General features: G+C 39.8%; 1 protein-coding gene across 1 annotated transcript in view; it reads right to left on the minus strand.

Moving 5' to 3' along the window:
* LOC127640911 (adenylate cyclase type 9-like) overlaps nt 1-12,491 on the minus strand; it is a 41,874-nt gene that overhangs the window by 13,738 nt on the left and 15,645 nt on the right. Inside the window, exons 2-4 of the mRNA XM_052123622.1 lie at nt 3,776-3,933; nt 3,568-3,675; nt 1,285-1,529 (exon numbers count right to left, since the gene is read on the minus strand). Coding sequence (XP_051979582.1) covers nt 1,285-1,529; nt 3,568-3,675; nt 3,776-3,933 — 511 coding nt within the window. The remainder of the gene's footprint in view (nt 1-1,284; nt 1,530-3,567; nt 3,676-3,775; nt 3,934-12,491) is intronic.

Consider the following 12,491-nt stretch of genomic DNA (forward strand, 5'->3'; position numbering starts at 1 on the left):
TTTGGCAGTGTGGGCAGGTGCCAAGTCCTGCTGGAAAATGAAGTCAGCATCTCCATAAAGCTTGTCTGCTGAAGGAAGCATGAAGTGCTCTGAAATGTCCCGGTAGAAGGCTGCGTTGACTCTGGACTTAATAAAGCACAGTGGACCAACACCAGCCGATGACATGGCTCCCCAAACCAACACAGACTGTGGAAACTTCACACTGGACTTCAAGCATCTTGGATTGTGTGCCTCTCCATTCTTCCTCCAGAATCTGGGACCTTGGTTTCCAAATGAGATGCAAAATTTGCTCTCATCAGAAAAGAGGACTTTGGACCACTGAGCAACAGACCAGTTCTTTTTTCTTTAGCCCAGGTAAGACGCTTCTGACATTGTGTAGCTCATGTTCAGGAGCCGCCTGTGTGTGAGTGGCTCTTGATGCAGTAACTGCAGCCTCAGTCCACTCCTTGTGAAGCGCCCCACACATTTGAATGGCCTTTTCCTGACAATCCTCTCCAGGCTACGGTCATCCCTGCTGCTTGTGCACCTTTTTCTTCCACACTTTTCCCTTCCACTTAACTTTCTATTAATGTGCTTTGATACAGCACTTTGAGAACATCCAACTTCTTTTGCAATTACCTTTTGAGGCTTTCCCTCCTTGTGGAGGGTGTCAATGATGGTTTTCTGCACAACTGTCAGGTCGGCAGTCTTCCCCATGATTGTGAATTCAACTGAACCAGACTGAGAGACCATTTAAAGGCTCAGGAACCCTTTGCAGGTGTTTAGCTGATTAGAGTGTGACACTTTGAGCCTACAATACTGAACCTTTTCACAATATTCTAATTTTCTGAGATTCTGAATTTGGGGTTTTCATAAGCTGTAAGCCATAATCATCAAAATTATATCAAATAAAGGCTTGAAATATCTTACTTTGCTTGTAATGAGTCTATATAATATATTAGTTTCACCTTTTAAGTTGAATTACTGAAATTAATGAACTTTTGCACGATATTCTAATTTTTCGAGTTTCACCTGTATATGGCTCGGGTCCCTCCTTTTTCAAAAATCTTAACTTCTGCCAGGCAGAAAATAGCAGAAAATTTATAGCGAATTACATTAACAAGCCACACGATTTGAGGTATCAAAAGCACAAGAAAATGCTGCTTTTTGGACATTTACAACGGTAACACCATGATTTTTTTTGGCATGTACCATGGCAACAGCACAGTGTTCTTTTTTTAAAGAACGTGGCTCCGTATATCCCATCTGTTGCATGATAAACAGTCTCTGAAGTTTCTGTCTCACCTGTCTTCCTTTATCACTTCCACAAAGTGTGCATCGCTTTTCTCCCGGAAGTTTTTGGAGCGTAGCGGGAGGATAGCAGAGTGGTCCATGCCAGCGCCACCTCCTTCTGCAGATAGACCACCTGCCCAGCTCCTGTCTTTGTCATGGAGTTTGTCACACAGGGAGGACTGGCTGACCCTCACGCCTTCCTCACACATAGGGCTCAGCAGCCCATTCAGGGTTTTAGGGCTACGGCCTGCAGGGAACTGTGTGAAACAAAAGTAGTCAGACTAATCTGAATAGATGGCATATTTCGTAATATCAGAATTAGATACAAATAAAAAACGAGGCTGTGTGGGCTTGAAGTACAGTTCGTTCAATATGTCGTACAGTTGTGTACCTGGGTGTTGATCATTAAAGACCCCATGAAATGACTTAACTAGCGCTGTTTATTTTCCTGTGTCCTACTGAAACACAGCCTTTTAAGGTCCACCTTACAGATCCAATTTACATCTTAAATATTACAGAAATTGACTAATAGCCGCAATACAACAATCTTGATCTCACATCGTTTTTAAAGGCCAAAGAGATGCCGCTACATCTCACGCACAGTGAATGTGATGCAACTTTTGTCATCAGCACGGTATGCACAGACTGTCTATGTGCAGCTCAGTTTTTAAAGACAAGTGGACAGTCCACGTCTGTGCGTGTCTGTCAAATGCATTCTAAACAGGCTTGTGGTCCAAAGAGTATATGACACATGGAAAAACAAAGTATACCCTAGCCAAGGGTTTCCCAAACTGTGGTACGCGTACCTCTAGGGGTACGTGAGGCGACAATGGGGGTATGTGAATAAATATATTTACCATTCTTTTAATTTCATCACTGTCTAAAATTAATTATTATTCAAACCCAGTTCGTGTGTTTCTCACTAGCAAAAATAATTGTGCCATTTATTCGATATGTACAGTGCATCCGGAAAGTATTCACAGCGCTTCACTTTCTCCACATTTTGTTATGTTACAGCCTTATTCCAAAATTGATTAAATTCATTATTTTCCACAAAATTCTACAAACAATACCCCATAATGACAACACGAAAGAAGTTTGTTTGAAATCTTTGCAAATTTATTAAAAATAAAAAACGAGAAAAAAGAAAATCACATGTCCATAAGTATTCACAGCCTTTGCTTAATACTTTGTTGAAGCACCTTTGGCACCAATTACAGCCTTAAGTCTTTTTGTGTATGATGCTACAAGCTTGGCACACCTATTTTTGGGCAGTTTCTCCAATTCTTCTTTGCAGGACCTCTCAAGATCCATCAGCTTGGATGGGGAGCATCAGTGCACAGCCATTTTCAGATCTCTCCAGAGATGTTCAATCGGGTTCAAGTCTGGGCTCTGGCTGGGCCACTCAAGGACATTAACAGAGATGTCCCGTAGCCACTCCTTTGTTATCTTGGCTGTGTGCTTAGGTTCGTTGTCCTGTTGGAAGATGAACCTTCGCCCCAGTCTGAGGTCCAGAGCGCACTTTGAGCAGGTTGTCATCAAGGATGTCTCTGTACATTTATCTTTCCCTTGATCCTGATTAGTCTCCCAGTTCCTGCCGCTGAAAAACATCCCCACAGCATGATGCTGCCACCACCATGCTTCACTGTATGGATGGTTTGGCCAGGTGATGAGCGGTGCCTGGTTTCCTCCAAACATGACGCTTGCAATTCAGGCCAAAGAGTTCAATCTTTGTTTCATCAGACCTGAGAATTTTGTTTCTCATGGTCTGAGAGTCCTTCAATCCTGTCTCGGAGGTCTACAGACAATTCCTTGGTCTTCATGGCTTGGTTTGTGCTCTGACATGCACTGTTAACTGTGGGACCTTATATAGACAGGTGTGTGCCTTTACAAATCATGTCCAATCAACTGAATTTACCACAGGTGGACTCCAATCAAGTTGTAGATACATCTCAAGGATGATCAGTGGAAACAGGATGCACCAGAGCTAAATTTTGAGTGTCATGCAAAGGCTGTGAATACTTATGTACATGTGATTTTTTTTTCGTTTTTTATTTTTAATAAATTTGCAAAGATTTCAAACAAACTTCTTTCACGTTGTCATTATGGGGTATTGTTTGTAGAATTTTGAGGAAAATAATGAATTTAATCCATTTTGCAATAAGGCTGTTAACTCCTGTTAAAATTGGGTACATTGGGTTCTTGAGCGAAGGCGTGTGCTTTCATTGTCATTAGTGAGAATCGTGCTGTTGTTTGAAATTGGGAAATTAGCTTGGCTTTGTTTGAGTTATGCACCTTGCTACTGTTGGCTTTATGTTCATCCTGGCAACCATTTCGAGTTGCCTCATCTGCAATCGTATTCCCACCAGCATCTAATGAGACACTGCAGGATGTACACACAGACTGAGGAGAGAAAGAGACAAATAACAGATTAACAAAGAATTAATATCATTTGTGTGTATAACTGAAGCTGTGTGATTGGTTGTGTGTTTGAGGGGCATACCTTGTCGTGTGAGAGAGTCTCTGCAATGGCGGAGGGTGTGAGGTCTTGAGTGTGTGGATATTGACTTAACATCTCACCCAAATCTCGCCCCAAACTGACCTGGGAACAGCCGCACTGCGAGCCCATTTTCCGACCTGAGATCAAATAAGTCTTCAAACCTAGAGACAAAAGACAAACACATAAAAATGTAAAACATGATTTTTGTCTTCTACACACATTTTAATTCTGCTCCACCAATACATTTGTCAATAGAGTGATGGTCAAACTTTACAATAACACTGTATTCATTAATACAAGTTAACCACATTAGTTAACATGAACTAACAATGAACAATACTTTCACAGCAATTAAAATAAAAGTCATATATGTTAACATTAGTTAATGCATTATGAGTAAACATGAGCTAACAATAGCAACTTATCGTCTATCGGGCCGTTCGATTCCTTAAATTAAATCTCTTCTTTTAGGATGGTTCATGTAAATAAACTGATGGAAAAATTATTCAGAATGAAGCTGTACATTTTTGCGTTTTAAACTCAACCAAAATTAAGTTTTAAGTTCTATTTAAATGTATGCCATCACCCTAATTGAGATTGTTCATCCGTTCAAAATACAGAATACTTGCATCTTTAAAGAGATTGGCACACCTCTTAGGGGCCATTCGCACTGAAATAATCCATACACAGCGCCATAAATAAAGCAGAACACATTCATCTTGGTTCAACTACACTAATGACCAGGGGCGTATTAGTATCCAGGGGTACAATAACACACCCCCATTATTTATACCATGATCAATGGAAACAAGGGTAAATGCTTCACACAACAGCTTTCAAGACTGGACTACTGTAATGATCTGTTGGTCGGCCTCCCAGCAAGCACAATCGAGACACTGCAGATGGTCCAGAACGCTGCAGCGCATCTGATCATCAATCAGCCAAAGAGGGCTAATGCCACCCCACTCCTGATTTCACAATACTGGTTACATGTAGTCACCCACATCAAATTCTGGCCTTTAGGACAGCACCCTCTTCAATTCACTCCTCCAGGTCTATATCCCAACTTGCTCTCTGCGGTGGTGAACAATAAACAAGTGATGCCTGGTAATCCTGTCGCATAGAGGCGCAAAGTCTATTTCACGATCATTCACTTCCTCTGTTTCTCTGTACACAATCTATGTTTAAACACCTGTCCCTTAACACTTAGTTTAATAATTTTAAACCATGACTTGCACTATACATAAGTAATATTGGCATTATATTCATGATGTTAGCCAGAGAGAGTCTGGTTTCTCCCAAAGTTGTTTTTTTCCATTAACCAACATCTTATGGAGTTTTGTGTTCCTTGCCACAGTCGCCTTCGGCTTGCTCACTGGGGTTACAAATGCAGTTATTATTTAATTACTTATTTTTAAACACATTTCAAAATCGTATTTTAACTAATTACACAATGATGACTCATAGACATTAAAGTTTTATCTTCAGTTAATGCCTTGTGAAAGGCGCTATATAAATAAAAATGACTTGACTCTGTTATAGAATGAGCTTCCAACCTCCACATGATCTGCTGAAACCATCTCGACATTCAAGAACCAACTGAAAACACATCTGTTCTGAGAGCACTTAACCGATCCACACTAAATGCACTTACGTAATATTGAATAATATTTATAAAAAATAAATCTAGTCTTTTCTACACTAGTTTCTATACTACTCCAGCCACTTTCAGAACCTGAATGTGCGTAGACTCTTGTAGGACAAATTGCTTGCTATGTTCCTCATTTGTTTTGTTTTTTATTTTATTCATTTTATCCCCCTTTCTCCACAATTTTGGAATGCCCAATTCCCACTACTTACTAGGTCCTCATAGTGGCACGGTTACTCACCTCAATGCGGGTGGTGGAGGATAAAGGGGGTCGCACACCGAACGCGCCGCGTCTAGAACAACTCGCAGGTATCGCACACCGGACGCGCACATTCTATTCGCGGGAGTTCAATTTTGAATCAACTCCTGGTAGAAGTCTAGAAGAGCTGCAGGATGGGTGAGTTTTAACTTGATGTATTATTTATTTTTTATGTTAATTGAATAATAGCTGATGTTTGAACGTTAATCAAGTAAAAGTGTCTATCACGTTGTTAAGTCTGTTATTTTGTTGTAATGTTATCCGTTGTCTTGGCAACTATGTTACATAATACAATAGTATTTATTTAGCTAGCGTTTAACCCGAGTGAAAAGTATGAGAGTATGGTTAGTATGGTAGAGTACTGAAAAATGGCACAACAGGGGAAAATGAAAGATTTAAAAGGGCTATGTTTGTTATATATTTTTCCAATATGACTTTATTTAAGCTGTTAAAATGGGAATGTTAAACTAAATGTATATTGCAGCACAGGGTGAAGTCAGCATGTACATTAACGACGATTTGAGACAAATAAATGTAAATTCAATATACAACTATGTAAATGGCGCTCTGTGGCGCGGCAGGGTTTTGAACAAGGTCCTGAGCCGTAGCTGGGCGCCGCGGACAGACGCCGAATGGCGCCGCCGGTGTGTGTACACTCATAGAGAATAATGTGTTCGAATTTTAAAGACATGGCGCTGTGCGGCGCGGCGCTGCGCGTTCGGTGTGCGACCCCCTTAAGTCTCAGTTGCCTCCACTTCATCTCATAACGTGGCTAACGGAGTCAATCCGCACATCTTATAACATGGCTTGCTGTGCATGACACTGAGACTCATGCTACTCTCCGCGATCCATGCACAATTTACCACGTGCCCCGTTGAGAACGAAAACCACTTTAAATCGCAACCACGAGGAGGTTACCCCATCTGACTCTGCCCTACCTAGCAACCGGGCTAATTTGGTTGCTTCGGAGACCTCAGCACACCCTGGAATCGAACTTGTGGCTCCAGGGATGGTATTCAGAGTCAATACTCACTGAGCTACCCAGGCCCCCTGTTCCTCATTTGTAAGTTGCTTTGGATAAATATTTGTTTTTAAAAAAAGTTAATACTATCCTAATACTACAAATATTACGAAATGTATAATTACGGTTTTAAAATGTAGCATGGACTTGAACTGATAGAACAAACGCTGTTAAAAAATTATGTCTTTGTATACAACAAAGCTGCTAATACTACACAGGCACATAAAGAGTGCTTTAGTGCACCAGAGCGAGTTCAGTACTGATGTTTACACTACTCACAATTCCAAGTGCGAGGATGAGCAGTTCTATTGTACCAACGCGTGCACACACACACACGCACACACACACCTTCAAGTGTCCAGTAGAAAACTATGGCACCAATACAGACAAACAAAGCGATTACAGCAGGCCAGTATCAGTTTGTTTAAACATACAGCAAACAAACTATCCATGTTACACTTGCGTATAATCCACTATAACACACAAAGACTAAGTGTCAGTGTTTATACTCCTGCAGAGAAATGCCTGTGCATATTTGCAATAATCTACAGCGTATAGCCTCCAGGAACTTTTTCAGAAAGCCTTGACCGAACTCCTCAAGTGGCTGCCATGAGAGATTTATCTAAGAATAAACAGGTCGTAACTTACCAGAGTTGTGGACTACTGGCCTAACAAAAGCTCATAAATATATTCCAAAGCAATCAGCACTGTAGCAGGACTATGCAAATACCTCTTAAATGGCATTAGAAACATTGTATTACAGTAATGAATTTAGCTAAATGTTAATGTTTACGTTCAGTATGTGAAAATTGGGTCAATTTTATTACATGCCATTTTGTCCCAATCCTGGAATTTTGCCTTATTACATACTCAATAGCATTTCCCACAACCTCCAATGTATACTTTTAGTGCATAGTAGTACATTAAATCAAAGCATCAACATCATTAAATACAAAACAAAGAACTGCTTCCTAACAAGCTCTGGGCCAAAGTACATAAAGATCTGCACACAGAAAAGCAACTGGACTCCAAACACAAAGGAGATTCGAAGGCTAGATCAAATAGCCTCTTAGCCTCTTTGACCCTAGATACATCGATTAATGGAGACCTAAGCCAGAGTCCAGAACAGAGCTAATGATCCTGTGGACCAAAACCTGTCTGAGCTGGATGGCCATGTGGGCAATTTCTCCCAGGATAACGGGTTTTAAGGAAGTCATAAATAGTCTTTTGACCTCTATAACATGGGAACTGGAAGCAGACTGGGATCAAGGGAAATTCTCGCAGCACACAACCCTGGAGGCACCACAGCCTTCCATAGAAAAGCAAAGGACAAAACAACATATTATTATTATTATTATTATTATTAATTAATTATTATAGCTGGGATTAAACCAAAAGACATTTTTGACTTTTTTGTCCTGCTAAGGTGCTCATTTGGTGACATTTCTTTTTATCATGCACATCCCTAAAAATCTTGACCTAGGAAAATTCAGCTAGTCTAAGAGCAATCATGGCCGTTTCTCAAAGGGCTCTCTTTTGTGTTGCATTCTCGTGGTCTCGTTTGATGTCATCATCCACTGCTGAAATTCGATTCCAATACTCAAGAACACAAGTACCAAGAATGCATAAAATTACCCGGATGTGTTCTTGATCAGGCCAAATATCAAGGATGCATCGGATGGTGACTTGTGAGCAAGAACCCAATACTACGGTGGCAGATGAGGGACATTTATCTTGTGCTTTACCCACTGATATATCAGTGGTTTTACAGTTTCCCACTGTAAGCTCGAGAAAATCTGATGCTCGTTAAACTCCGTCAACATTTGTTATGTTGGGCATCATATTATTATAGTAATAAGAAACAAGTGTTTGCAGACTTTATTCTTTTAACAAGTTACTAGTCCTGCAAAACCTCACTGGTGTGATGATAATAAGGCTGTCACTGGTGTGTGGACTAATTCTTAGAATTGAGAAACACCCCATGACTGGTTAAAGCTTGCGCAGAGTATGTGTGACAAATTTTGTCATCAGCATGGTATACGCTGACTGTCTGTGCAGAGGTTTTTTCAGACACATGGACAGTCCACATGATTGTTCGACTTGGGCACATGCGCCCGTCGTCGACTGTGCTAAAAAGAGCATCACAAAGCAGTCGTAGTATGCATGCTTTGAGCACATCCATATGGCTAACTATCAGAACAGTATACCTTGACAGGCTGAAAGCTCGACAATGCGCGAGACAAAATGGCACTTGGAAAAACAAAGTATAGCCTTTAAGACTAATGTATGTGTGGTTTGGATGTAATGTTCTCGTTACAATCATGCATAAATCACGCTGAGCACATTGTAGCAAGCTAGGTTAATATCTTAACATTTAAAATTGATAACCTTGAAGCTCGTCTCGAGTTGACTAACTTCTGCAAAATCACATAAAAAAAAATATATTTTAGTTTGTTCAGGAGCCAAATGTTCATCTTTTGTGTGTGTGTGTGTGTGTGTATGTTATACATACATATACACATACATACACACGCGCACACACACACACACACACCACACACACACACACACACACACACACACACACACACATCATAGTAAGGCTTTAGAAACGTACACTTTCAGTTGTATGAGGGGAGTTTCTATAATGCTCTACTGTCTAACAGGAAAGCACTACCATGAATTTAAGGCACCACACTTGGAGGGACTTATAAAACCATGGTTCTGACTGTTTCTAGTTAGTTGAACTCACAGGAGATGCGAGTTTCCAAGAGAACAGGAACTAAGTAGCCCCAAATTCCTGCTAGAATTTGCTACTGCTGCCTCTTCATAATGGCATTCCAGTAATGTTTTGCCAACTGTATTGAGGCCACTTTCATACTAATAATTTTACATTTGAAAACTCTGTTTTCAGTTTCATAACATAATTGTTTTCCAAAGTTGAGTTTTTTTTTTCTAAATGCTCAATTTTCGGTAGAGGAAATGCCATTAAGGTGTGGATGAGAGGTGTTAAAGTAGCGAAGTTAATGTCTTTTCAAACAAAAATGTTTTAGTGTGGATGTAGACATACAACTAAAAACAGGATTTCCTTGCACTTTTGAAAAAAGTTTGAAATATGTAGATGTACTCTAATAACAACAATAATAAAACACATTTGAATCTATAAGTAATTTATGCAGCTCTGGATCATGGACCAATGAGTTTTCACTGCTTAAAAGAACCTTCAAATAAACAATGGTGGAATAAGTCATATAGCCAACCAGAAAAGAGTAAGTATAAGGAGACAACCTGAGAAATTTTATAAGATATAGAAAGCAATATCTGCAATAAAAAAGGCGAATGTTTTTGTCTGCATGTATTATATAGAAAAACATATATTAATTTAAAATATCTGAAAGTACGCAGTTCACTGTTCATCAGCTCATCTATCTATCTGTGGTCATTGATCAGAAGAAGAAAACCCATAAGGATGCGTGTGAGAGAGTGAATATTCTCCTAATGGACTTTATTGATTGTCATTAATACAAAGCATCTACTCAGCATGCCTCAGCACAAAATTCATCTTGGGATTTCACGCAACACCACCAAATATGTTGTATATATTTTCACACACAAGTAACAAGAAGTGCATATATAAAAACAACAAATATCAGAAATTGCCATTGCAAAATAGCAAAATATAAGAAATTGCAATTGCATTTCAATATTGCGATATTTCAAACCATTGTAAAAATATTTGTATGTACATTGGCCAATGGACAAACACATTTAAATGCAGGAGTGAATCCCCCAAAGTTATTTTGTGTGTACGTATTGGAAGTATTGATTCCTACAGTTAAACCACAGAAGGGGGCACTCTGATTGAGGAACGTTCGATACGGTTCAAATTCGGTTAAATGCAGTTGTCACTTCCTTACATAAATGAACTCTGTTACAGGGAAACGAGGCACAGCCGTCAAAGACATCTATCTAGTGCATGTTTACATAGGAAAACAACTGAATAATGCATTTGGCATGAACGGCCCTAAAGGATCCGATACACTCACAGTGAAGTTCTTCAGCGTTCTTCTCAGAAAGAAGGTCGAAACGGCTGAGCAACAGTATATTGTTTGCAAACATTCAGACAACATCAATGGCACTAGGGCCTATGTTTATTACTGTAGGGGTTCAAATATGAGAAGCACGCTTTCCGGTACATGTAAACTGACACTAAAATGACTAAATGTTAAACAGTAATAAATGTAACACTATAAATAAAGTGTTATGACTAATTGCATCATCATATAAATAGAATCCACATGAGGTCAATAAAAGCTGTTTTAAACACTCAGTGATGATTTAAAGAAACACATCGATCAGCCACACCATTAAAAAACACCTGCCTAATATTGCCACCAAAACAGCACCAACCAGCATATCTCAGAATAGCATTCTGAGATTATATTCTTCTCAACACTATTGTACGGAGCGGTTATCTGTGTTACCGTAGACTTTGACAATTCGAACCAATCTGGCCATTCTGTTTCAATCCACAGAAATGCAGCTCACTGGATGTTTTCGAATTTGTGTCACACCCATTAAGTTGTCAATTTCACTAAAAGTATATTGCTGGCTAAAGTATGGACAAATTACTTGTCTCTGGAAACTTGTCTGCTTATGACCCGGTGGTCACACTGAAGGAGGGACCAAGCCATATCTTACGTGGTTTTCATATTGGGCACATTTGCTGCGGTCCAAATTCGAGTGTGATTGATCTCTGAGCTTCCTGCAGTGTTGGTCTGGTTTCAGACTCACTTATGATTCTGTCGAACCCCGGTGCTTTTCCATACAAGGGAACATGTACTTTTCTGATTTTTTCTGTCAAACTGCAATCTCTCTCTGTTCCACTGTCACTCTCTCTCCATTTCTATTTCTGTGCGTTTCCTTGTACAGGAGACGAAAGATAAGCCTCGTCTTGTCAGGGCAGAATGCCCACGGCAGGTCAGGTAAAAGAGAGAGAGACCATTACATGAACTGACTGTGACATTCCTCATGAGCATCTAAAGTTACACTCCTGAGTCAATCCCTCTATTAATATGTTGTTTGTTTTCCTTCTTATTCCTCCATTTATTGCAGAAGTGAAGTATTGAGACCCTTCAGAATAGGAAACCTATGAGGACCTATTTAAATAATATAATTTGCTACATGATATCTTGAGTTAATATCTTAAAAAGAACAGTTCTCCCAAAAAAGAAAATAAAGTCTGAAAAGTAAAGGCTCACTTCTCAAGCCGCAATTGAGTTACTCAATGAGTTATGTGTCAAAGTACAACCATAAGTATGAGCAATAATGATAGTGATGCTTGACTTAGATTATTTTTGCAATTCTTTAGAATATCCAAGTAGTGATTTCTGTACTATTAACCATACGCAACAAGCCTGCTCTGCATTAACATCCTGTCACATGACCTTTGACCCAAGCAGCTGCTGTCTTTGCCCTGCTGGATCACATGCCCCACAAAAACTCCAGAGTTGTCAACTTGTTACGTCGGTGAAATACAAGAAATACAACGTCTGGTTGATGAAAGGATACAGCGGAAACTTGGCTAATTAACACGATGCAGGGACGACCTGTCCCTCACTCTTGATGCGTCTCTTCCTCTGAGAGACGATGGTAACTCACTCCCACTCTCTTTCTCTTCCTCTCCTGGCCAACCACAATGTTTCCACTTGCCCTGGCAACAATTGTACATTTGAGAAAAACAGAGTGAATGGAAGCAAATATAAAGGGACAAACAGAAGAGATAACTAGA

This window comes from Xyrauchen texanus, chromosome 50 (genome assembly GCF_025860055.1).
Source record: "Xyrauchen texanus isolate HMW12.3.18 chromosome 50, RBS_HiC_50CHRs, whole genome shotgun sequence".
NCBI classification, from domain to species: domain Eukaryota; kingdom Metazoa; phylum Chordata; class Actinopteri; order Cypriniformes; family Catostomidae; genus Xyrauchen; species Xyrauchen texanus.